The sequence below is a fragment of the Hemiscyllium ocellatum genome, chromosome 1 (genome assembly GCF_020745735.1).
Source record: "Hemiscyllium ocellatum isolate sHemOce1 chromosome 1, sHemOce1.pat.X.cur, whole genome shotgun sequence".
Lineage (NCBI taxonomy): Eukaryota > Metazoa > Chordata > Chondrichthyes > Orectolobiformes > Hemiscylliidae > Hemiscyllium > Hemiscyllium ocellatum.
In genome coordinates this window covers 85,337,890-85,362,245 of record NC_083401.1, presented here as the reverse complement: position 1 = coordinate 85,362,245, position 24,356 = coordinate 85,337,890, and the positions used below count along the sequence as shown (strand labels likewise).

The window sequence follows — 24,356 nt, the reverse complement described above, 5'->3', positions numbered from 1 at the left end:
CCTCTCAACCTTCTTCTCTCTAACGAAAACAGCCTCAAGTCCCTCAGCCTTTCCTCGAAAGACGTTCCCTCCAGGCAACATCCTAGTAAATCTCCTCTGCACTCTTTCCAAAGCTTCTACTCCTTCTCATAACGCGGTGACCAGAACTGTAAACAATACTCCAAGTGCGGCCGCACCAGAGTTTTGTACAGCTGCAGCATAACCTCATGGTTCTGGAACTCGATCCCTCTATTAATATAAGTTAAAGCACTGTTTTGCCTTCTTAACAACCCTGTCAACCTGGGTGGCAACTTTCAAGGATCTGTGTACATGGACAATGAGATCTCTCTGCTCATCTACACTACCAAGAATCTTACCATTAGCCCAGTACTTTGCATTCCGGTTATTCCCACCAAAGTGAATCACCTCACACTTGTCCACATTAAACTCCATTTGCCCCCTCTCAGCCTCTCTCTGTAACCTACAACATCCTTCGTCACTATCCACAACTCCACCGACCTTCGTGCCGTTGGAAATGTACTAATCCGCCCTTCTACGCCCTCATCCAGGTCATTTATAAAAATGACAAATAGCAGTGGACCCAACACTGACCCTTGCGGTACACCACTAGTAACTGGACTCCAGGATGAACATTTCCCATCAACCACCACCCTCTGTCATCTTTCAGCAAGCCAATTACTGATCCAAACTGCTATATCTCCCATAATCCCATTCCTCCGCATTTTGTACAATAGCCTACTATGGGGAACCTTATCAAATGCCTTGCTGAAATCCATATATACATGCATCAACTGGGTTACTCTCATCTACCTGTTTGGTCACCCTCTCAAAGAACTCAATAAGGTTTGTGAGGCACGACCTACCCTTCACAAAACCATGCTGACTATCCCTAATAAATTATTCTTTTCTAGATGATTATAAATCCTATCTCTCATAACCTTTTCCAACACTTTACCAACAACTGAAGTAAGGCTCACTGGTCTATAATTACCAGGGTTGTCTCTACTCCCCTTCTTGAACAGGGGAACCACATTTGCTATCCTCCAGTCTTCTGGCACTATTCCTGTAGACAATGACGATTTAAAGATCAATGCCAAAGGCTCGGGAATCTCCTCCCTGGCTTCCCAGAGGATCCAAAGATAAATCCCATCTGGCCCAGGGGACTTAACTATTTTCACATTCTGCAGGATTTCTAACACCTCTTCCTTGTGAACCTCAATCCCACCTAGTCTAGTAACCTGTATCTCAGTATTCTCCTCGACAACATTGTCGTTTTCTAAAGTGAATACTGTCGAAAAATATTCATTAGTGCTTCCCCTATCTCCTCTGACTCCACACACAACTTCCCACTACTATCCTTGATTGGCCTTAATCTTACACTCGTCGTTCTTTTATTTCTTAAATACCTATTGAAAGTCTTAGGATCAAGGTAAACCCTATCAGCCAACAGCTTCTCGTGTCTCCTCCTAGCTCTCCTGAGCGCTCTCTTTAGGTCTTTCCTGGCTACTTTGTAACCCTCAAGCACCCTAACTGAGCTTTCACATCTCATCCTAACATAAGCCTTCTTCCTCTTGACCAGAGATGCCACTTCCTCCATAAACCATGGCTCCCGTGCTGTATAACTTCCTCCCTGCCTGACATGTACATACTTATCTAGGATACACCTAATTTTACCTAAAGTGATAGAATACTTAAAAGTTCATTTATTTGTGTGGCCAGATGTTTAGGTGGTGGAGATCGGTAACTATCTCAGTACGATTGCTGATTAAAAGAAAAAGCACGCCATGCTGTGGAAATTATTCATTTTCCGTGCATGTATATTCTAAACACTGCGTTTCTTGTTTTGCAATTTCACGATTGATTTTTAAAAATTCCTTGTCTTTAGTCACTCAATTTTGTCTTTTTTTTATTTTTACAGGTTACTTTTGTAAATGTACTTCTCTGTTCAGTGGTATTCATTGTGAGATTGCCGTTAGCCCTTGTGCCTCTAACCCATGCCTGTATGGTGGTACTTGCATTCCAATGAATGATGATTATATCTGTCAATGTAGAGGACAGTATAAAGGACCAAGGTTAGTGTTTTTTTTGACGCATGCTGGACAGAATTTTAATTAACATAGATAAAGTATCATCAGAAACAATAAAAATTTGTCTATCTTTTCCAAAATTTGCTGGCGTGCACTAAGTTTGAAATACTTACTGATATTGAAAGCATATATTTTCACATTTTAAGCAATTATGTCTGTGTTACTTTAAAGATGGTGCAATGATAACAGAATTTTAGAGGTAGTTTGAATACGGTAAAGCTTTCACGTATTCCGGACTGGATTTTACAGCCCTCTGTCGGTGTGTTTGAAAGCAGTTGGGGAGCCTGAAAAATAATAATTGGCCTTCCCACCACTTTTTTGTCCATTTTGTGGCCTATTGAGAGCCACCTGGACTGTAGCTCCACCTCAGCCTCTATTTTAAATGCAGCAGGCAATTTTGGAGGTAAAATGTACATTCCGATCAGCTGTTTTGACTGCAAGGGCTGCTGTCAAGCAGGGAAGTGGGGGCTGTTCTTTCCCACTGGAGGAAATTCTGCCCAGGCTGTCACAATCCGCCCAGGCTGTCACAATCCATCCCAACTCTCTTTGACTCAACCCAGCCATATTTGTTAAATTTGTCCTTCATTTAGTGTTGCCTCAAGGAATGCACAGAGGTCAGTCTCTTTGTTCTTGATTGAACAGTGAGATTGTGATCTGCTCAAGTAGTTCTTGTACACGGAGAATAAATGTCACTTTGATGGAGGCTGAATTTCCAATGCAAAGGAGATCAGCCAAGCGCATAACAGGAAGCTAATCATCCCCCCAATGTTTTTATCCCCGACCAAAGTTGTATTTTATCATCTCTGGGTTTCAGTCTGGCCACAAGAACTTTAAATTGATCAGTTGCAACATTGAAATAATTCCAATGAAATAAAACAATTTAGTTATTTAATCTGTATTGATTCTTAGGTGTCAGTTGGGCCCATACTGCAAAGATAATCCCTGCAAAAATAATGGGAGATGTATTGACAGCCTTGATGGGCCTGTGTGCGAGTGTGAGCAAGGTTACCAAGGGAAAAGGTATGTGTTTTGGATAACTGCAGATTTAGGTAATTTTTAAAAATATTTTTCTTCCAAGGAATTAAACTTTTTTTTTGCCTTGTTGTTGTCCTAGATGCCTGGCTGATATAGATGAATGTCATGAAAATCCATGTCTTAATGAAGGAAAGTGTGAAAACACATATGGGTCCTTTACTTGCAACTGTACCCATGGCTTTGTTGGAAAACTCTGTGACGATACTGTTGTTAACAAATATGTATCAACTCCCTGGAACATTGGGCTCGAAGAAGTCATTGGAATCATAGTCTTTGTTGCTTCCATATTCATCCTGGTTTTAGTTTTTGTCGTCTTTCGTAAGAAGATTTGTAAAAGGAAACAACGTAAAGATACCAGTGAAAAACGGATTGGAGCTACAACTTTTTTGCAAAAGAACTACTTTGACTCTAAAATTAACAAAACCATATATTCAGATATTCCACCTCAGGTGCCTGTTCGTCCAATCTCTTATACTCCTAGTATTCCAAGTGACTCGAGAAATAATCTCGATCGAAATTCTTTCGAAGGGTCTGCTATACCAGAACACCCAGAATTCAGCACATTCAATCCCGACTCTACACACGGCCACCGGAAAACGGTCGCTGTATGTAGTGTTGCTCCAAACCTACCTCCACCGCCTCCATCCAACTCTCCTTCAGACTGTGATTCCATACAAAAGCCTAGTTGGGACTATGATTATGATGGTAAGAATTTTAATGTTATCATTATGATTCATTGTTTGTAAATCAGCCATTGCTTTCCCTTTCACTTTGCCTTTCAGCAGTTGCCGCAGCATTCCCAGACAAGACAAGCAGATGCTGTGGAAAGAAAAACAGTCAACATATTGGACTGTAACCATTAACTCTGTTTTCCTGTCCACAGATGCTGCCAGTCTTGCTGAGTTTCTCTAGCACGTTGTATGTTTTTTTCAGATTTTTGGCAATTACAGTAGTTTGCTTTTATCAGGCAAGTAGATGAACTGCTATCATCCCTTTCTGTTCGCAGAATTCTGATAATGCATTTGTATTGCAAGTTCTGGGCTGATGGCAGCTGTTGTAGGCAGTAAATAAGGAATGCAAGCTGAGTGATGCTATCAACAGTAAAGATTGTACAGTATCCATGTGAAATTACTTCAGTGGGCATGTGGATAACGTCATGTTAAGTAGAGTTGGCTTTTCGTCATTGATTAAGGTGGCGATATCAGTTGTGACAGAATGCACCCATACAGGACCAAAAAATGAGTTTCATGGGCATTTCACACGTATCAGAGAATGGGAGGTGGTGCCACCGAGCCAGAAGCCAGTGCCACAGACTGTCATTTGTGTGGCCAGCTGCAAGGCTTTCTTCACTGACAGAGTGGTTATACCTACCCCCAGGGAATTGACATAAGCGCAAACATATTCCTCCCCCATATTTATCACCCATCTCTAATTGCCCTTGAGAAGGCATTGGTGAGCTGCTGCTTTGAGTTGCTGTCACCATAACGGAAGGAGTTCCAGGATGTTGACCCAGTAAACAGAAGGAACTGCAATACATTTCCAAATCAAGATTGAGAATACCTTGGAGAGGAACCTACAGATGGCGAGTATTTCCATGTATCTATTGCCTTGTCCTTCGAAGTGGTCGTAGTTTGGAGCATGCTGTCTAAGGAATCTTGGTGCATTTCTCCACTGCTTCTTGTTGATGGTATATGCTACTGCTTCTACATCCCTGTGATGCAGAAAGTAAATGTTTGCGAATATGGTGGCAATCAAGCAGGCATTTATCCAGACAAGTAGGGAGTATTTCTGACTTGTGCCCTGTAGATGATGGAAAGTTCAGGGAAGTCAGGAGGTGAGACTTTTGCTGAGAGGGTTACCACTAACCAGAAACTGAACTGGACCGGCCGACTGTAACTACAAGAAGCCAGGAATTCTGTGGCTAATAACACTCTTGCTTTTTCCCAAATGCCTGCCCACCAGCTACAACAATTTAAGACAGGAGTGTAGTGAAATACTCTTCTCTGGTTGGGTGCAGGTCCAGTAACACTTTAGAAACTGGACACTGTTGAGGAGAAAGCAACACACTTGATTGGCGTCATGTCTTCCAGCTTCAACATTCACTTTCTCTTCACCCCAGTGCCGTGTGGTAGCAGACTGCACCATGTAGCAAGAGGCACTGTAGCAACTCACCAAGGCTGCTTCCCTTCCAAATCTGCAACCTCTATCATTTGGAAGGATAAGGATAACGGATAGGGAGCACAACCACCTGCAAGTTCCCCTCCAGAACCATACCGCATCTGACTTGGAATGATATTTTTTTCTGGCTGTGCACATTGCTGTCGGTGCCAGCATATATTGCCCATCTAATTGCTACTAATTGTCCTGGATATGCAAATAGAAAATGCTGGAAAAACTCAGCGGGTCTGGCAGCATCTGTGGAGTGAAATCAGAGTTAACATTTTGGGTCTAGTGATTCTTCCTTACAACTTCCTTTCTCTCCACAGATGCTGCCAGACCTGCTGAGCTTTTCCAGCAATTTGTTTTTATTTCTGATTTCCAGCACTTGCAGGTTTTTTGGCTTTTATCTAATTGTCCTGGATTTGGTTGTATAGAACATAAAATATTACAGTGCAGTACAGGCCCTTCAGCCCTCAGTGTTGTACTGAGCTGTGAAACCAATCTGAATCCCATCTAACCTACACTATTCCATTATCATCCATATGTCTATCCAATGACCACTTAAATGCCCTTAAAGTTGGCAAGTCTGCTACTGTTGCAGGCAGTGCTTTCCATGCGCCCACTACTGAGTAGGGAAACTACCTCTGACATCTGTCCTATATCTATCACCCCTCAATTTAAAGCCATGCCCCCTCATGCTAGCCATCACCATCCAATGAAAAATGCTCTCACTGCCCACCCACCTTCTCTAACCCTCTGATTATCTTATATGTCTCAATTAAATCACCTCTCAACCTTCTTCTCTCTAACAAAAACAGCCTCAAGTCCCTTAGTCTTTCCTCGTAAAACCTTCCCTCTGTACGATGCAACATCCTTGTAAATCTCCTCTGAACTCTTTCCAAAGCTTCCACATCCTTCCTGTAATGCAATGACCAGAACTGTGTACGCAATACTCCAAGTGCAGCTGTACCAGAGTTTTGTACAGCTGCAGCATGACCTCATGGTTCTGAATTCGATCCCTCTACTAATAAAAGCTAACACACTGCATGCCTTCTTAACCCTATCAACCTGGGTGGTAACTTTGAGGGATCTATGTATATGGACACAGAGGTCCCTCTGCTCATCTACACTGCCAAGGATCTTACCATTCGCCCAGTACTCTGCATTCCTGTTGCTCCCTCCAGAGTGAATCACCTCACACTCTTCTGCATTTCACTCCATTGGCACCTCTCAGCACAGCTATACAGCTTATCCATGTCCCTCTGTAACCTACCACATCCTTCAGCACTATCCACAACTCTACCAACCTTAGTGTCAGCTGCAAATTTGCTCATTCATCCTTCCACGCCTTCATCCAGGTCATTTTTATAAATGACAAACAGCAGTGCACCCAAAATGGATCCTTGTAGTACACCACAAGTAACAGAACTCCAGGTTGAACGTTTCCCATCAACCTCCACTAGCTAGCTGATTTCTGATCCAAACCGCTAAATCACCATCAATCCCATGCCTCCGTATTTTGTGCAATAGCCGACCGTGAGGAGTCTTATCAAGTGACTTAGTGTGTTTATTTCTTCACTGTCACTGGTGAAAATCCTGGAACTCTCTTCCTAACAGTGTTAGGGGCTTCTTTATGCACCAAGGTTTATAGTAGTTCAAGAAGGTCATGCACTACCTCCTTCTCCAGAGCAATTACTGATGAGCAGCAAATGCTGGCCCACCTCGCAAATCTCCTACCCCATAAACGAATTAAAAATAAAACTTTCCACTTATCTCTCTTCCTTATATTGAAAACATTTTTAAAGTAATATTGGTTGCAAATAGTATGTGAAATTATGATCTAACTCATTTAACTGTTCAGTTGATAGTAATATCAGTAGCTCAAAAAGGCCAGTTATTTTAAAAGTAGCTTTATGACATGACCCATTAAATATTCTTTTTGCTAATCAAGCAGCCATTGAATTAGGAAACATTAGCTAGCCATTGACAGTTTAAAAACCTGACAAAAGTGTTTTTACTTTAATTTACCCTAATTTACCTCTGACTAATTCACCTAACACTATGGGCAATTTAGCATGACCAATTCACCTAACCTGCACATCTTTGGACTGTGGGAGGAAACTGGAGCACCCAGAAGAAACCCACGCAGACATGGGGACAATGTGCAAACTCCACAGTCGCCTGAGGCCGGAATCAAACCTGGGTCCCTGGCGCTGTGAGGCAGCAGTGCTAACCACTGAGCCAACTTTGACTTCTTCAAACTCTCTTGCCTCTGAACGTGCGCACTTTAAATCTGTTTCTAATACCAGCTTTGTATATTGCAGCTGCTGAAACCGCAAGTGTCTTATTTTGATTTTTAAAAAATCATATTGATTTTCTCTACCTAATAGCTAAAGTGGTGGATCTCGATCCCTGTCTATCAAAGAAGCCTCTTGAGGACAGTGCTTGTCATCCTTTTAACACCCGAGGAAGCATCTCAGAAGTTCAGTCCCTTAGCTCTTTCCAATCTGAATCATGTGATGACAATGGTAAGACTTTTCAGATATCAAACTGTTAGCCGTGCGTCTTTTTTAGAGGACACTAAAGATTTACTGGAATTCAATGCTTTTTTTTGTCAGTTCTTGACAATCATCTGAAGACACATGCATTTCCTGCAATTAGTAGCTGATGTTTCATTGGCTGTTTATCTTATTACTAACAAAAAGCCCTCTAAAAATCTTGAGTATTGCATATTGAATGTACATCATACACATGAAGTGACTTCCAGCTTCATCTTAATTTCTGGATTTCAGTAGATTTCTATAGTATGTTTAAGTGGCTATTGGTAAAGTTCACTGAGATTTTTATCTCCAATCTGGGTTAGGTCTCAATAGGAACAAATTTAATGAGTATTCGGTTGTCAGTTTGCACTAATGGAGGAAGTTCATGAGAGAAATGCAATTCCCTGATATTGATATTTTCATTGTTAACTAAAGATTTCCAATGAAAGCACTAGTTTTAAAAATATTGTAGTTATCTGATTTAATATAATATGGCTCGTAGGAGTCACAAATTCTTGACTGCTAATATTAGCAAATGTAATTAAATAATCACAGTGATGTAAGCCCTTGAGTATCTTGTAGCACAGTGACAGTGTCTCACCTTCCTTAGAGGTACGTTATAGCATGTCCATATAGATCTGTTCAAAATAAAATGCTGTGTAATGCGGTCATGACACATTTAACACTGTTCTCTATATTTTTTCTTCCATTTGTGTTAGTGGAATGAGAATATTAACAAAGTTGCAATCCATTGATGGAGTTGTTTGTCATTTTATGTGAGGTCAATCTTGGGTTATTGTGCTTTATTGGTATAAAAGCTGCAAAATGACAGCAGTTAATGATGCAAGGAAGCACATGAAAGAGAGAAGATGGAACTTCCAAAATTAGCTCTAAAACTCATCAGTGACCTGTAAAAGTTCTATGAATTAACTTTCTTTAGTTAATTAACTGCAGTATCCTGTTTCAATACTAATTGCTAACTTCACACTTGAAGTTATGTAATGTAATAGTTTGGAGAACATTATTTTGAGTGCTTGATGTGACAACACTTTGAGAGTGTGTTAGTTTTGCAATATCAGAATTGTGATTTCATAAGGCCCATATACAAAGTTCTGAGTCAGAATGATACATGCACAGAAGGAGGCCATTTGGCCTATCATGCCTATGCCAGAAGACATTTCTCTAAGTTGCAGGTTTAGTTCAAGAATATAAACTGATCCATCTACATGGCAGTGATCAAAATCAAGAATTTTGAATCAGCTCTGTATTTGTCAAAGTTTACGGTTTGGAAATTGACTTCTGCAATAGTGATTTGGTGGCCCATTTTAAATGCCATCTAATTTTTTTTTAAGTGAGCTGTCATCTTGTTGTGCTGGGCTTTAGATGGATTGCAATGCACAAAGATGGTTCTTTTTTTTTATTGAGTATTCTTCCTTACCAGCTGCCATGATTTCTTCAGAGGATCTCACAAGGTCCTTCCAAGTGAAGACATTTATCACTATATTCCATTTGAAATCAATTTTAGAGGCTCAGAAATAAACTTGAAGGCATTTTTCATGCCAACATGTCCGAGGCTAGCTGGAAATTGGACCTGGGGCCACACTGACAATGTTATACATGCGTTGTGGTGGCTGTTACATCTTCGCAGGAAGCTTACGCTTTGCAGATGCTGAACATCTTGCTGCTTGTCTTGCCAGCATCCAGCTAAAGCCAAGTTCTTGGTAGGGAATTGGAGTGACCAATAGGAAAAGGGTGGGACTCTAAACAATAACTGCAGTTGTGGTAGTGCTACGACTTGGTTCAATTTCAAGTTCTATTTTTAAAATCTAATATTTCAGAAAATTTTCTCATTGATGACCACAGTGATCACCTTAAAAAAAAACTGAGCTGGACAGTCCTGGTTCTGAGCTATTCATCATAAGCTAAATTTGTAGAACTTCTCTTCAGAGGTAAAATTAGAGTCTAATGTGGTTTATGCTTGGGCTTGGCAAACTTGACTCTGGTACTGACGCACTTTCAGATTTGGATTGGGGGGCAAAAGTTGTTTGGAGAAACATTTGCTTCATATTTCCCTCGTGTTTGTACATTTGCTGCAAGTATGAATGTGTGCGCAAGACGAGAGTGGGAATAATCAAGGCACAGCTGTGATAGTCTCCACAGTTGAATGACCTGCCAGTGGCCACTGTTAAATTGCACATGAATTAGACCCACTTGAATGAAGTACAAGAGGCTGAATATTGTTGAGCAATATTTCCCTTAAAAAGTTTTCAACTACTGAATCCATAGAGAAACAATTCATGTTTGAAAATGTAAACTATATCCATGGTGGTAAGTAGTGTGTTCAGTGTAGGTGACTGAATTCCTAGTGCTTTGTAGGGAAATCGTTGATGCCCTATGGATCTCATAAATAAGGCCAGAGATGTGCTACATGTCTCCATGGTGAGCCAGGTGACAAAAGGCTGGCTTGTTGATATCCTGAATGTTATCTCAAAGGACTTTGCTATGAAAAGTCTTTCTGGGGAACTGGCCAATTAATGCTCAGTTGGACACAGCTTGTTGCTTCAACGTGTAAAGTCGGAGCAGAACTGAAACTGTCCAAAATTGGTTAAAATGGGAATCTTGCAGCACATTTCTGATACACCATTTTTGCAAAATATGAATGGGGTCGCATGTCTGAGGCAGCAGGGGCTGATAGGGCATTGTGACCATATGATAATATCTGAACTCCATTCTCTCAATTGTCACCCAGGGACCACAATAATTTTTAAGGTTCAAAATGGGGTTGTGGAGAGAAAATTTTGGAAATGCTGGCTTGAGTCATGATAGACAAAATGTGATGCAAGTAAGGCAGGAACCAGGAGAATGATTTTTCAGTAACCTTAAAGCACATGATAGAGCAGGACAAGAGAGTGACCAGGAAAGCATTAGAATGTTTGTAGCATTAGGAAACCTTAAATAATTACAACCAATGCATCCATTACTTTTACAGCCATTTCTTTCGAAACCTCAGATGTAGGCCACCAGGTCCAAGGGACTTGTCAGCCTTTGATTTCAGTATTTTTACTTTTCTGTCCTCTAGAAATAGTCATTGTTTTAAATTTCTCCCTCCCTTTTTCCCATTGAGTCTACCCTTTCTTGGGTGCTTTCTGTGTTTTCAACTGTGAAGACAAATACAACATACATATTTAAAATCTGTGCCTTAAATATCCTTAATTATTCTGTTCTTTTGCAACCACATTTCAGTAAAAGCTGTATAAACCCATTTATTTCTATTTGAGCTATTGATTCTTTAATCTTAATATAAATGTTGCAAGCCGTCGGTTATGGAACCTTTTGTTTTGTCACCAGACTTTTCTATTCCATCTTTATTTGTATGACACTGTCCCATTCATTTGCACTCTAGTTATCTTTATCCTTGTTACTATGCTTTATTGTTTTGATCCTTCTCATTAAACCTCTTCCTTTGTCCTCTCTCTCTATTTAGTGTAAAGCATTTTCTATAGCTAGGATATTGCTTCCAGCATGTTTCAAGCAAATTCTTTCCCAACAATATAGCCGTCTTTTTTTCCCATAGATTTAACTTCCTCTTTCACCACGGTGTCAGTATTCCATTTACAACCATTTCTCCCACATCAAAGTTTCAACTTTTAACTCACTATCAGCTGTAGCTGATGCTAATTTTCTTGTGGTTCAAGTAGTTACAGAGATTATCTTTGGCATGATCCTTGGGTAATGTTGTAGAGCGAGACACCTAGGTGTTCAGGTACATAATTCATTGAAACTTCCATCACAGGTAGACATGGTGGCTAAAAAGGAATTTAGCACGCTTGCCTTCATTGCTCAAACATTTTGAGTATATGAGTTGCAGTATCATGTTGAGGTTGTGCACGATGCTGGTGAGATCTCTTCTGGAGCACTGTGTGCAGTTCTGATCAACCTGTTGTAGGAAAGATGTTGTTAAGTTAGAGAGGGTTCAGAAAAGATTAACCAAGATGTTGCTGGGAATGAAGGGTTTGAGCTATAAAAATAGGCTGGATAGGCTGAGACTTTTTTTCACTAGAGCACAGGAGGTTCAGGGGTGATCTTAGAGATTTATACAATCTTGAGGGGCATAGACAAAGTGTGTATAGCAAGGGTCTTTTTCCCTAGGGTAGGGAAGTTTAAAATTAGAGAGCATTTTTTAAGGTGAGAGGAGAAAGATTTTAAAAAGGAGATGAGGGCCAACTTTTTTATACAGGGTGGCTTGTTTGTGGAGTGAACTGCCAGAGGGAAGTGGTGGATTGCTGGGACAGTTTCAATATTTAAAAGACATTTGTATGACTACCTGAATAGGAAAGATTTGGAGAGATGAGGGCCAAATGCAGACAAGTGAGATCAGTTTAGCTTGGGAAGATGGTTTGCATGGACTAGTTGGACCGAAGTGTCTATTTCCATGCTTTATAACTCTTAAGTGCTGTTCAGTAGGCAACTAATAAACTAAACTACAGAAATAATGTCCCTACTTCAATTGTCGACATGGCTGCAAATTCCACAGCATGGTTGTACTTTACTGAGTAGTCTCTACTGAATTGCAGACTTCAGTAACCAGTTCAATATCACTGCCAACGTCCGGTAGGATCCTTTCTCCCTGTTCTTCCACATAACATTCACAGCTGTTAAAAGGTGCTTCTAAATTCTGAAGTGTTAACTAATTCTTAGATTCTTAAGCAATCTCACCTAGCAATCCAATATCCAATCCAATCCAGGCACTGACTATTCCAGAACATGTCTCCTCAGTCCTGTACTTCGCAATGTAATGATTTTTAGAAGCTGAAGCTGGGGCTTCCAGTTTATCAACTCTGAACCAACATTTCTTGAGCTGCAGGTACTTAATACAATGCGGTTGCTATAAATCACAGTGGTATCCACCAGCTCCCACATAGTACAGCTGCAATACATTGCCTGTCTTGCCATATTAACTGTAAGTGATTTAACTAATGTTTCAGGTTTTGAAATATTACTCAAGGAATTACATGCAGCTTTCTTACCCAGATTTACATAAATAATATTGAATGTAGTAATGTATTTAAATATCCTTCATGCAAGCTTAAGCTACTGTCCAGTTTAAAGAAAGGTGTCTTAACAGTTTGACTTTCTATTTGCATGTAAACTCTGGATTTCAGCTGTCAGATTTCTGTGTCATGCTCTCTTCCTCAGACCATTCCTTGTTCTGTAAAACACTGGAACAACATTTCTTCCATTACTGTGCTGAGATTCCTCACTCTCAATGTCTAAGTTCCGTATTCTGGATCAGTGGTGCTGGAAGAGCACAGCAGTTCAGGCAGCATCCAACGAGCAGCGAAATCGACATTTCAGGCAAAAGTCCTTCATCAGGAATAAAAGCTTTTGCCTGAAATGTCGATTTCGCTGCTCGTTGGATGCTGCCTGAACTGCTGTGCTCTTCCAGCACCACTGATCCAGAATCTGGTTTCCAGCATCTGCAGTCATTGTTTTTACCTCGTCTAAGTTCCGTAATCTGTCAAGCTAGAACCATGAGCAGGCAAAAAAATTCCTGCTTTATATTAGCTGGAATTAATTTCACAAAATTGAGTCAGCACCTACAGACTAGGGAACCACTTTTCATTAGCTATTCAGAAAAGAATTATGCTCACTGCCACTCAAGACCATAAGACTTATGTAACTAGAAGTAGGCTATTCAGTCCATTGAGCCAACTCCATCATTCAACAATGTTCTGGCAGTTAAAACTCCTATTGCCTGCTTTACCCCATATCACTCAATTCTCTTACTGATGAAACATTTATTTATCTCTGCCTTGAATTTATAAATGACCCATTCTTGACAGCCCTCTGTGGTAAGGAATGCCACAGATTCCAAAAGGCATTCAATGAAGTGACACATACATGACTTTTTAAGATAAGAACACGTGATGTAAAGGATAGTATATTGGCATGGATAGAGGATTGGCTAATTAATAGAAAACAGTTGTATGGAGGGGCAGATTCATGATGGCAGCCTGTGAAGTTCCACAGGTATCAGTGCTGCGGGCTACTATTATTTATATATAATAATGACTGGGATGACAAAAGAGAATAACCACTATCAAGTTTGCAGATGTCAGAAAAATAGGTGGCGAGGCAAGAGTGAGGATAACACAGTGTCTATAGAAGAAGACAGGCTAAGTGAATGGGCAAAGGTTTGGTGGATGGAATATTGTGTTAGAGAATGAGAGGTCATGCACTTTGACAGGAATAATAGAGAAACAGGAATATTATTTAAATGGTGAAAGACTGCAGAAAGCAGTAGCAAAGATTCAGGAATGTTCATGTATGAATCACAGAAGCTACAAGTTCAGCGGATAATATGGAGAACAAAATGTTTTGGTAACCATTATTTCAGAAGTAATTAAATATAAAAGTAGAGAAGTCTTGCTAAAACTGTACAAGACATAAGTTAGACCACATTGTGAATTCTGTGAACAGTTTTGGTCCCTTTATCTAAGGAAAGATATCCTGGCATTGAAGGCAGTCCAGACAAGGTTCATTTAGTTGATTCTAGGCATTGGGGAGTTTTCTGGTGGTGAGCGCTTGAGCACATTGCTCTTGAACTCATTGGAGTTCAGAAGAATGAGAAGTAACCTTATGAATCATGTAAGGTTCTTAGGGGGCTTGACATGGTAGATACAGAGAAGATGTTTCCTTGTTTGGGAGAGTATAGAATCAAAGTGTAATCACAGTGTAATGGGTTGACCATTTAAGATAGAGATGAGGGGTAATTTTTTTTCTGAGGGTAGCCAGACTGTGGAATTCTGTCCATAGAAGGTTGTTGAGGTTGGGTCATGAAGTATTATCCAAGCTGATATCAGCCGTTAATCAGTAAGGGCATCAAGAGTTCTGGGTTAAAGGCAGGAAAATGGAGTTGAGGATTATCAGATCAACCTTTTGATTTTGTTATATTTTGGAGTAGACATGATGGGCTAAATACCCTGTTACTTCTACGTTTTGTCATTCTATAGACCATAGAAAATCCCTTGTCTGTTTGTTCACCACAAAACATTGAAATAAACTACAAGTAAATCCCAAGTGTTACGTAAATATTTAACATAAACTAGACTTTGCAGAGAGAGATCAATCTTTAAAATACTTCAAATATCTTCAGCACCTTTTTGAAATTGCTATTCTGTTGTCTGTTGAGTTGAACTCATTGACAAATCAAATTGGCACTGGTAGGAAATCTGAGCATTACAATACATGGTGTGGCAAAATTTGACTATTTTTCATGATTTTAATTTAGTTTTGTTTTTCTTGTCAATTTGCAATATTTTTGTTTTTTGAATCCGTAATAGTTGAGAATGCTACCAACTAAAAATTACAAATATTTTGGTAACTTTATAGGGAAATTTGGCAAGTTTCTTACATTTCAAAAACATTCATGCATTTGTTTTGCTCCATCTAATCACTTTCATCAGTAAAGACTTTGCATAATTACTCGCTGATTATTTTCCTTTTATCTTTATCGAGGATTCCATTATAGCTTTTTTCACTGCTTTGTAAAGTTGCTAGTAAATATAAAGTAATCTACAGTCTTTCAGCAGGAAACCGGAAGTGCATTCCAAAGAAAATAGTTGTGTAGTTTTGAATTCTGTAGCATATTATGATTAATGCAGTATTTTAGACTTGAGAAACAAACATCTTTGTAAAGTAAGCAGTGATCACCAAGAAAGTCTGTTTCCAGTTATGTTCCTGAAAATATCAACGTGGGGCTTTCTAGGTGAACTGCATAGCAATCTATGTATTAATTGCTCACAGATGGAGTGCCTTGCAATTAAATTATCTAGCGTGTAAGAACAGAGGCATTTAACCCTGTTTCTAAAAAAAACTGTCCTCGTTGATATTCGTTTTTGAAAGTATGTAGTTATTCTCAGTATCTGTTATAGTTTTCTAACCTCTGTTCTTGGGTTTTTGCAACCACAAGAACTGTCACAGTGTTAAAAAGCATCACAACTACAAACATCTCTCTCTCACATTTTCCTCAGGAAATTAATATTTTTTCGTATTTCTTTTAACTCTCCGACACCTTTCACTCTGAGCTAAATAGGCACATTAGCTTAAATTAGCTGATATATCCACTTGTGGCAATAGGGAATATTGATTTTTTTTTGTGCTTGACTGCATTCCTTGAGTTTTCTGTGAAGCTTACAGAAACAATCCTGAAGTACATATCTCTCTAACAAAACCACAACCAAAGAGTAGCCAGAGAACCAATGGGGACAGCTACTGATTACCAAATGCCTCATAACCTGAGGTGAACCCATCAGATGTTTGGGCATTGCTAATGATTTCATTATGTTCTAATCATATTCTTGTTACTGAAAATAAATTTTTGGCTGTAGGTTTGTAAATTTGTGTTCTAAACAACAGCCAGCTAGAATAAAAATGATATGAATGTATTTTAAATTTTTGTACTAATTGTAAATTTATTTCAATCTGCTCCTTCCCAATCCTCCTGCAAGCTTCCATAGTGACTGTAATACACCTTGTCAATGCAGTTGTTGACTCAGTAGAAAAAGAAGGTATATTTTTTTTTACAAAGCTCAGTTATAAGTGTATTGTGGTTAATTAAACTCTTTGTATGTCTTTAACACGTATGTAAATGCAGTGAGAGTGCTGTTTATCCATGTCGCAGGGGTTTGGCTATCATTAATTATGAATATATCCAGAGTTTTAATTTCCTTTTTCCACTAGGAGTCGTACGCATTGGTAGAAAATATGACATTTTCCCAAGTCATTCACCAAACAACAACGATGGCAGCTTGAGTTTCTTTCCTCTGTATACAGCATATTTTCCCTTCCATTTTTTCCATCTAGAAGTATAAAAGAATAGGATTGTCCTCACACAATGGAGCTTGTTCCATACTTGGTTTTGGAACAGTGCATGTTCAGGAGCATACGGTCTGTTGTAAATTCACTCATAACTTCGGCATTTTTATTTGCTTGCCTCCTATTTGTTAGTTATCTCTCTCTCTCCGGGTTGTGTACCATGCTCTAAAATAGACTACAGGTATTCTCTAGGAAAATATAGTATCTAATTGCTTAGCAACCATTTAAGACATCTGGTGTTTTTTTAAACAATGACTTGGAGGAGCAATAACAGCATAAGTTGCCAAAACTTAGTGAGGTATGCTGGTGTTCTGTTAACTATTCAAGTTCAAAGTGTACCTAAACGCGCACATTCAGTGGGTCTAAAGCATTTAAAATATGAATGGATCCATTATTTTGTTCCACTCTGCACAAAATTTTGTCTTAAACTATGTTAGACCAAAAACCTACTGTAAGGTAAAGCTGAGATAAATCCTGAGAGACATTTTACAGTTCTCTGCCAGCTGTATCTGCAGGTCTGGTGTGGGAAAAACACATAAAATAGGAATGGTGATTGACCTGCTACCTTCCTATGCACTCCAACGTGTTCCCACAATGCGGTGGGTTGGTAAGGCAAACATCAACTTGCCCAGGCTTACACCTGTTAATATCCTTGACCAGCCAGTTATCAATTAGGAGCCTTATTTGTGCCTCTATTTCCCTAATATGGTGAGTGGGGAAAGTCAACTAAGAGGCCAATGCAGTCTTCCAAAGCTGCTGATCAATGGGCAGGAAGGAAGGGGTGTATCACCTTTTTAAGTCATGTTCTGTTCACACTGGGATCCCTCCAACTAGATGGAACCAGTCCTTTGTGATCCACACCTCCATTTCCCTGTCCGTACCCACCCACTTCTCCTAGTCCCAGAACACAATTCCACACACATCCCAATCTCTATCTGAAGTCCTGGGGCCCAAAGCTCCAGACCTCCCTTACTCTACTTTCAGTGGTATCTTTTCCTGGGACTTCTTTGTAGTATAGCAGTGCCCAGTATGTGCTATCATTGCTGAGAGAATTACTGGCAGGATTTCTGTTCCCTCAGGTATGAAAATCCCACTCTCTGATTAAGGCCACCTCCAGATATTGCTGCAGTATTGACTTTTTTAATAATAGACATTTGACTGAAGACTGATGTTTCACCGGGACAGGGGTCAGGAGGGAGTAAGGGGGCATGTGTGCCAGATTGAAGTCTTGTGATGGAGGAGCTGCTGGTCTGGTCAGCACAATATACTCCTCATTTCCCATTCAATTCACATCCCTATTTCCTTTAAAAGATCAAAAAATTATTTTGCATACATTATACTGAGAAAGGAGCATGGTTGTCTTTTTCCTCGGTATAAATGTGAGGAGTGCGGGTTATGATCTAATTGTATTTGTGGCACACAAACCCATAGCTTGAAGATTTCCCAGTCTTAGTGATCAATTTTATTGTGCACCCCATAAGCCAGGAAGAGCTGGTCTAATGTTTGCTTCTTCCTTGCATCATGGAAAATAGCCAAATGATGTAATCCACTGACATGGCAGTCAGTTCTGCACCTGACTGTAGCATTTTGCAGGTAGATAGTGCCCCATGAATAAACTCTGGTGGAAGTGGAACCCACACAAGTTGTGAATTATGATTGTAGACCGAACTGTTTAGCCTCTTTGGTTTAACAATGTGTCCTGGCAGGAATCGCCTGTTATTTCCAGGAATGATGTACAAGTGTCCAACTTTGTAACGGAGTAGAATGCTCAGAACATTTTATTTAACCACCTAACCTTAATACCTTCTCCTAATAGTTCGGCGAATTATTACTTAGAGAGAAAATTGTCCAATGAGTACTTTTGACTGATTGTTCCATTATTAGATGGTTGTGGTATTTTCTTTGTTAAATTTATTGATATTTTCTACTATTTATTTGTGTCTCAGCTGTAGTTATGTGGAAGGCATTTTAGTTTGTGAAAGTCATATTTATTTTGTCATTGAGCTAGGGATTTTTCACAGCCATCTATATCGTATTGTGAAAGGGTTTTAAAACATCACTTCACTTCTGGTAAACAGCACTTAACTGCTTTAACGTGTACGTATGTAGCAAGCAGGTGATTAAATTGTTTGTTGCAAGCAAGCACATGGAATGCTGGTGTAGACCTTTCTTTAGAATTCTGGTGCTTTAATATTTCATGTTTTCTTCTTCCCTTTACTGCTCTTTCCCATCTAAAGAAACTTTTGCGGGTCATGACCTCAAGAACCCAAGAGGTGACTTTTGTCTGCATGCCTTTATTCTCTCATACTCACAACTGGGCCTCTTTCACTTTAACATTCACTGCACGTTGATTTGCATAGCGGCAAGAAAGTTAATCCATTATTCATATGTTTGGTTTAAGTCATTAATGTGTGTTGTAGAAAATCAATAAGATTTACCTTTTAAATCCTACTCCAGCATTTTCTATCCAAGCACAGCAGCCACTGTATTTGTAATATAACCAGAATAACATTGCTCGCTAATTTAAATCCATGTACATTTGTTATGGTTGTGTGCTAGCTGTCAATTGATGTCATTTTAAAGCATCAAGGTTAAAATGTATTTGTCTGTCATTTGTAATGGGTTGTGCCATCTCAACTGTGTTCTGTTGCACTTTGGAGACTTCAATCAGCACTAACATTAATTACCAATTCTGTATAAATTATATTTTGTTCTTGATTTTTGTATGATACTAAAGGTCTGGTTCAAAGCTAAATATTCTAATTTTTCTCCTTTTCTGTGCAAAAGCATATCACTGGGACACTTCTGATTGGATGCCAAATGTTCAGCTCCCTGGTATCCAGGAGTACCCACAGTATGAGGTAGTGGAACACCCAGCCCCTCTTTACTCTGATCCTAATGCCATTGACACAGACTACTACCCTGGAGGATATGACATTGAAAGTGATTTCCCGCCTCCACCAGATGATTTTCCAATTCACGAGGAGCTGCCACCACTGCCACCGGAGTACAATGAGTTTGATTCCTTACAGCCACCCCGGGACATGCCCATGGCTGGAAGTCTGAATTCAGCATCGCAAAATAGACAGCATTTTAACATGAATCAATATCTACCCCATCACCATTATTCTGCAGACCTCTCAGAACCTCAGAATGCAGTCCCTGCTGGAAGCAATTACAGGGGAACCTACCCATCCTACTCTTTAACATACAATGATGACTTTGAACCACCCACTATGGATAACATGTCTATGTCTGTGTATACATCCACTACTGCCTCTTGCTCTGATGTTTCAGCGTGCTGTGAGATGGAAGAATCTGAAGTCATGATGAGTGACTATGAAAGTGGGGATGAAGGCCACTTTGATGATGTGACTATTCCACCACTGGATTCTCAACAGCACACAGAAGTCTGATGATTAACAAAAATTAAAGTGCCTGAGCTTTAACTGAAATGCATCATGCTCCAGCTTCTATATTTGACAAGTACTCAATGTTGTTTTTGCATATTGATTTGCAAATGTTGAGCTAATTCCAGCATGGCTGCACTGGATCATGCAGCATGTTTCTACACATCAGTTACTTTTACCTGAGTTACTGGAACTGGACTTAACAAATTGCATTTACATTGGCTGTGCCATTTCCGAATGTGGTTTTGTATCAGTATCAACATGCAGAATATTGAAGGATTTTGATATCTGCTATTATAGTAACAAAACACCTTATCATTGTGGTATTCTTGGTCTGTATTTATGTAGTTCTAATAATACAGAGATTAATTTTTTAAAAGACTGTTTCCTGTCCTGCGATTTCTTTTGTAAATTTAATGTACAGTTCTGATTTAAATAGTTTAAACTAGATTTTGTAGATATTATGTGGATTTCTTTCAGAATTTTAGTGCTGTTAATCACTTGCATTGACATTGGCATACCCTGACAGTTATGTGCAAACTCGTGATTGGGGGTTTACACCTAATTTTATTATTTCCAGTAAATTTAAACATTTCACCCTAAATATTTTACCGAATGTACCAAAATGCCAAGTTGGTGTGAATGAGTAGGTTTGTTTCGCTATGTTGTTTGGGTCTGATACATAAAAATGTCTTAACAGTGAGTGATTACGTTTCTAATTGTAAATTGTGTGGATTTATTTCTCTGTGAAAGGGGACCTACTGAATTTTTAGAACCAAAACTTTGCAAAACCTGACAATGACTTTGTAAAGCTCTCTTTATGTGGTGCAATGGTTCTGAGGTTTTTTTTTAAATGAAACTTCCATTAGCATACACTCTCTTACTTTGCATTGGTAATAAATTGTGAAAATGAATTGCCTCTTACAGTGTCTTTGTGAATTGCGATAGTTGAATGTTGCAAGAAACTAATTCAGAAATACATTAGCCAAACTATTATACTCAAGTACTTTGTGGATACTGTGTCCTTGAATTTCAATGTGCATTTCCCCATCTTTTGCTGTAGCTTTGGCGAAAGACCAAGACAACTTGCATTGAAATTCAAGACCTTTTAAATATGTCATTTTCTCTTAACACTTTACATGCCTATATTTATTCTGAAAAACGCTATTGATCCACTTATTATGTCACTTTCACCATGAGAAAGAAAACCATGTTTTACTATTAGAATTTATTCAAGAACATTTTATTGTTAAATACGCTTGAAAACAATCTTCTATATTTCATCCGACACAAATGACTAATGTTCAAAATAAATGAAAGAAATCAAGATGTATATCTTAGAACAGCAGCAAGCACAACTTGCTTGTCAAATTTCTTGTCTTGAAATTCATTTTTTTTGAAAGATTTTTATTTTAAATTTCAAAGTCTAGCCCAAAAACCTCAACTTTAACTGAATATTGTTAACCCATAATAGTTGGAGAGTGTTTGATGATATATTTGGATTTAAGAAATGCTCTTGTAAAATTTCTCATGTGCTGGATTCAACATTAACTCTGCTTTTCTTTCCACAGCTGCTGCCAGATCTGAGTTTCTCCAGAAGTTTGTTTCTTTGTTTCAGATTTCCAACATCCACAGTTAGATTAGATTACTTACAGTGTGGAAACAGGCCCTTCGGCCCAACAAGTCCACACCGACCCGCCGGAGCACAACCCACCCATACCCCTTACCTAACACTATGGGCAATTTAGCATGGCCAATTCACCTGACCCGCACATCTTTGGAATGTGGGAGGAAACCGGAGCACCCGAAGGAAACCCACGCAGACATGGGGAGAATGTGCAAACTCCACACAGTCAGTCACCTGAGGCGGGAATTGAACCCAGGTCTCTGGCGCTGTGAGGCAGCAGTGCTAACCACTGTGCCACCATGCCGCCCATGTTTTATTATAGGTTGGGAGGTTTGACAATTTTATTTTATAAACTGAAGGTTAAAGTTCTCAAAACCTTTTTTGTTTTTGGCCAAGTGTTACTAGTTCACATGCAGTTTTCTTTTATGGACTGTTCAACAACTTTGCTAATGGTTTTTGTTAATAGAATATTAGGTTTACTAAAACAGTTTTTTGGTAACTTTCCTGTTGCATTTATTCAGTTCAAAAAGTTGATGACCATTTTGCTGACTCAAGATTTTTCATAAATTATCTTTTCATTTTTGTGATTTTTATTTTAATAGGTATTTATGTTAGAAATTGTATACAGTTGCAAACTGAGGAAAGTACATCATTTTGTACTTTTGTGATGTTATTGCCTAATAGTAGTACAAATAGCAAACCCGCACAACAGCAAGTCATTATATTTTCATCCATTAACTGTACAATGTGCAAATTTTATCTGTTTTTAAGGCATGCTTTAAAGAAATTCAAAAAAATACAGGGTCTGTAATTCCAAAGTGTGCAAAATGAACTGCACAATATTGAAGAATTACTCCAAATGGGTCTGAACATTAGGATGAGCCCAATGGTCCAAATGGGAACAGCTGCAATTTTAGGACTTTTAAAAAATATTGGTGTTTCTCCAGGTCTTTGAATTATTTGTTGTGCTTTTATTTTGAGAGGAGTGTCTTCCCCTGTCAACAGCCACAGATTTTATGATGAACCATACTAGTAGCCTCCCAGCTTTTTGCAGACACTCCTAAGAGAGATTTGTTTTTTTTTAACAGCTTTGTAACTGCTCTCAAACCAATGACAATTTTAAACCAGCTGCATCATGATCTAGGAACTCTGATTTGCAACCCTTGACTCCACTGATACCATGCATGCAGTTTCAAGCTCCCAAGGCTTTGTGCCCACCACCCATAAGCAGTATAGCACTGAAGAGGATCTTTAGTCACTTGTATTTGTGATAATGCTTTGGATCAGTCCAAAACTAATCTTGCTGTCCTGTTCTATCTATAGCCTTGTTTTATAGATTCAAGTTGTTATCCAATTTTGAGTTAAAAGAAGTGCAAGTTTTTTGATTAATGACTTCATGTGACAAAAGCACTGTTGCTTACAAAGAGAAGGTGGGGTGGGTACAGTGGAATAGTTCTACATGGAACAATTGGAACTGCAAAGGGAGCTCAGCATTTGGAGTATGGGGAAAGTTGCATTCTACAGAACATTGGTGAGGTACTTTTGGCGTACTGTGTATAGTTCTGGTCGCCCTGCTAGAGGAAAAATATTATTAAATTGGAGAGGGTGCAGAAAAGATTTACTAGGATGTTACTGGGGCTGGGAGGTTTTAGTTATAAGGAGAGGCTGGATAGTTTGGGACTTCTTCACTGGTGTGTACAGGGTTGAGGGGTGACCTCATATAGGTTTATAAAATCATGAGCATAGCTATGGCAAAGCTCTTTTACCTATGGTTGGGGCGTTCAAAATTAGAGGACATAATTTCAAGGTGAGAGGAGAAAGATTTAAACGTAATATGAGGGGCAACTTGTTCTCACAGAAGGTGGTTTATATCTGGAATGAACTGCTAGAGGAAATGGTAGATGCCGGTACAGTTAAAACATTTAAAAGATATTGGACAGGTACATGAAAAGGAAAGGTTTAGAGGGTTATGGGCCAAATGAACGCAAGTGGGACGAGTTTACTTTGGGAAACTTGGTCAGCATGGACGAATTGGACTGAATGGTATGTCTTAATGCTGTATGACCCTATTTAAATTTGACCATGATTTCAAATTTGTTAAATGCTCCATAGTCTTTCTTTTGCTGATGCATCAACAACACAATAAAAAAGTATAGCACTTACATAACATGCCCACAAAGTAAACTTAACATACTCTTAAAACTTGGCAGTGTGATCAGAATTCAGGTAATTTTTGTAATTTATTTTGCAGCTTAAGAACTTCATTAAACCTTGCAATACAACTTATTTGCTATTTATTTGCCATTTGATCCTTATTATCAATAAATCAGAAAACTGGATTCTGAGTACAGTCATGGTGGCACAGTGGTTAGCACTATGGCCTCACAGAGCCAGAGACCCGAGTTCAATTCCCACCTCAGGCAGCTCTCTGTGTGGAGTTTGCACATTCTCCCCATGTCTGCGTGGGTTTCCTCCCGGGTACTCCGGTTTCCTCCAGCAATCCAAAAATGTGCAGGTAAGGTGAATTGGCCATGCTAAATTGCCCGCAGTGTTAGGGGAAGGGGTAAATGTAAGGGAAATGGGTTGCACTTCGACGAGTCGGTGTGGACTTGTTAGGCCG

General features: G+C 39.2%; 1 protein-coding gene across 5 annotated transcripts in view; it reads left to right on the top strand.

Annotated features, from left to right (window-relative positions):
* fat1a (FAT atypical cadherin 1a) overlaps positions 1 to 21,023 on the top strand; it is a 202,425-nt gene extending 181,402 nt beyond the window's left edge. For 2 of the 5 annotated variants that reach the window (XM_060823915.1, XM_060823883.1), the window contains exons 23-29: positions 1,919 to 2,072; positions 2,997 to 3,107; positions 3,202 to 3,827; positions 7,673 to 7,810; positions 16,333 to 16,392; positions 18,937 to 18,972; positions 19,487 to 21,023. In XM_060823915.1, the coding sequence (XP_060679898.1) occupies positions 1,919 to 2,072; positions 2,997 to 3,107; positions 3,202 to 3,827; positions 7,673 to 7,810; positions 16,333 to 16,392; positions 18,937 to 18,972; positions 19,487 to 20,115 (1,754 nt within the window). In that variant the 3' untranslated portion in view covers positions 20,116 to 21,023. The remainder of the gene's footprint in view (positions 1 to 1,918; positions 2,073 to 2,996; positions 3,108 to 3,201; positions 3,828 to 7,672; positions 7,811 to 16,332; positions 16,393 to 18,936; positions 18,973 to 19,486) is intronic. The other 3 variants (XM_060823897.1, XM_060823891.1, XM_060823906.1) reach the window with 3 other exon arrangements.
* Positions 21,024 to 24,356: the final 3,333 nt, after the last annotated feature.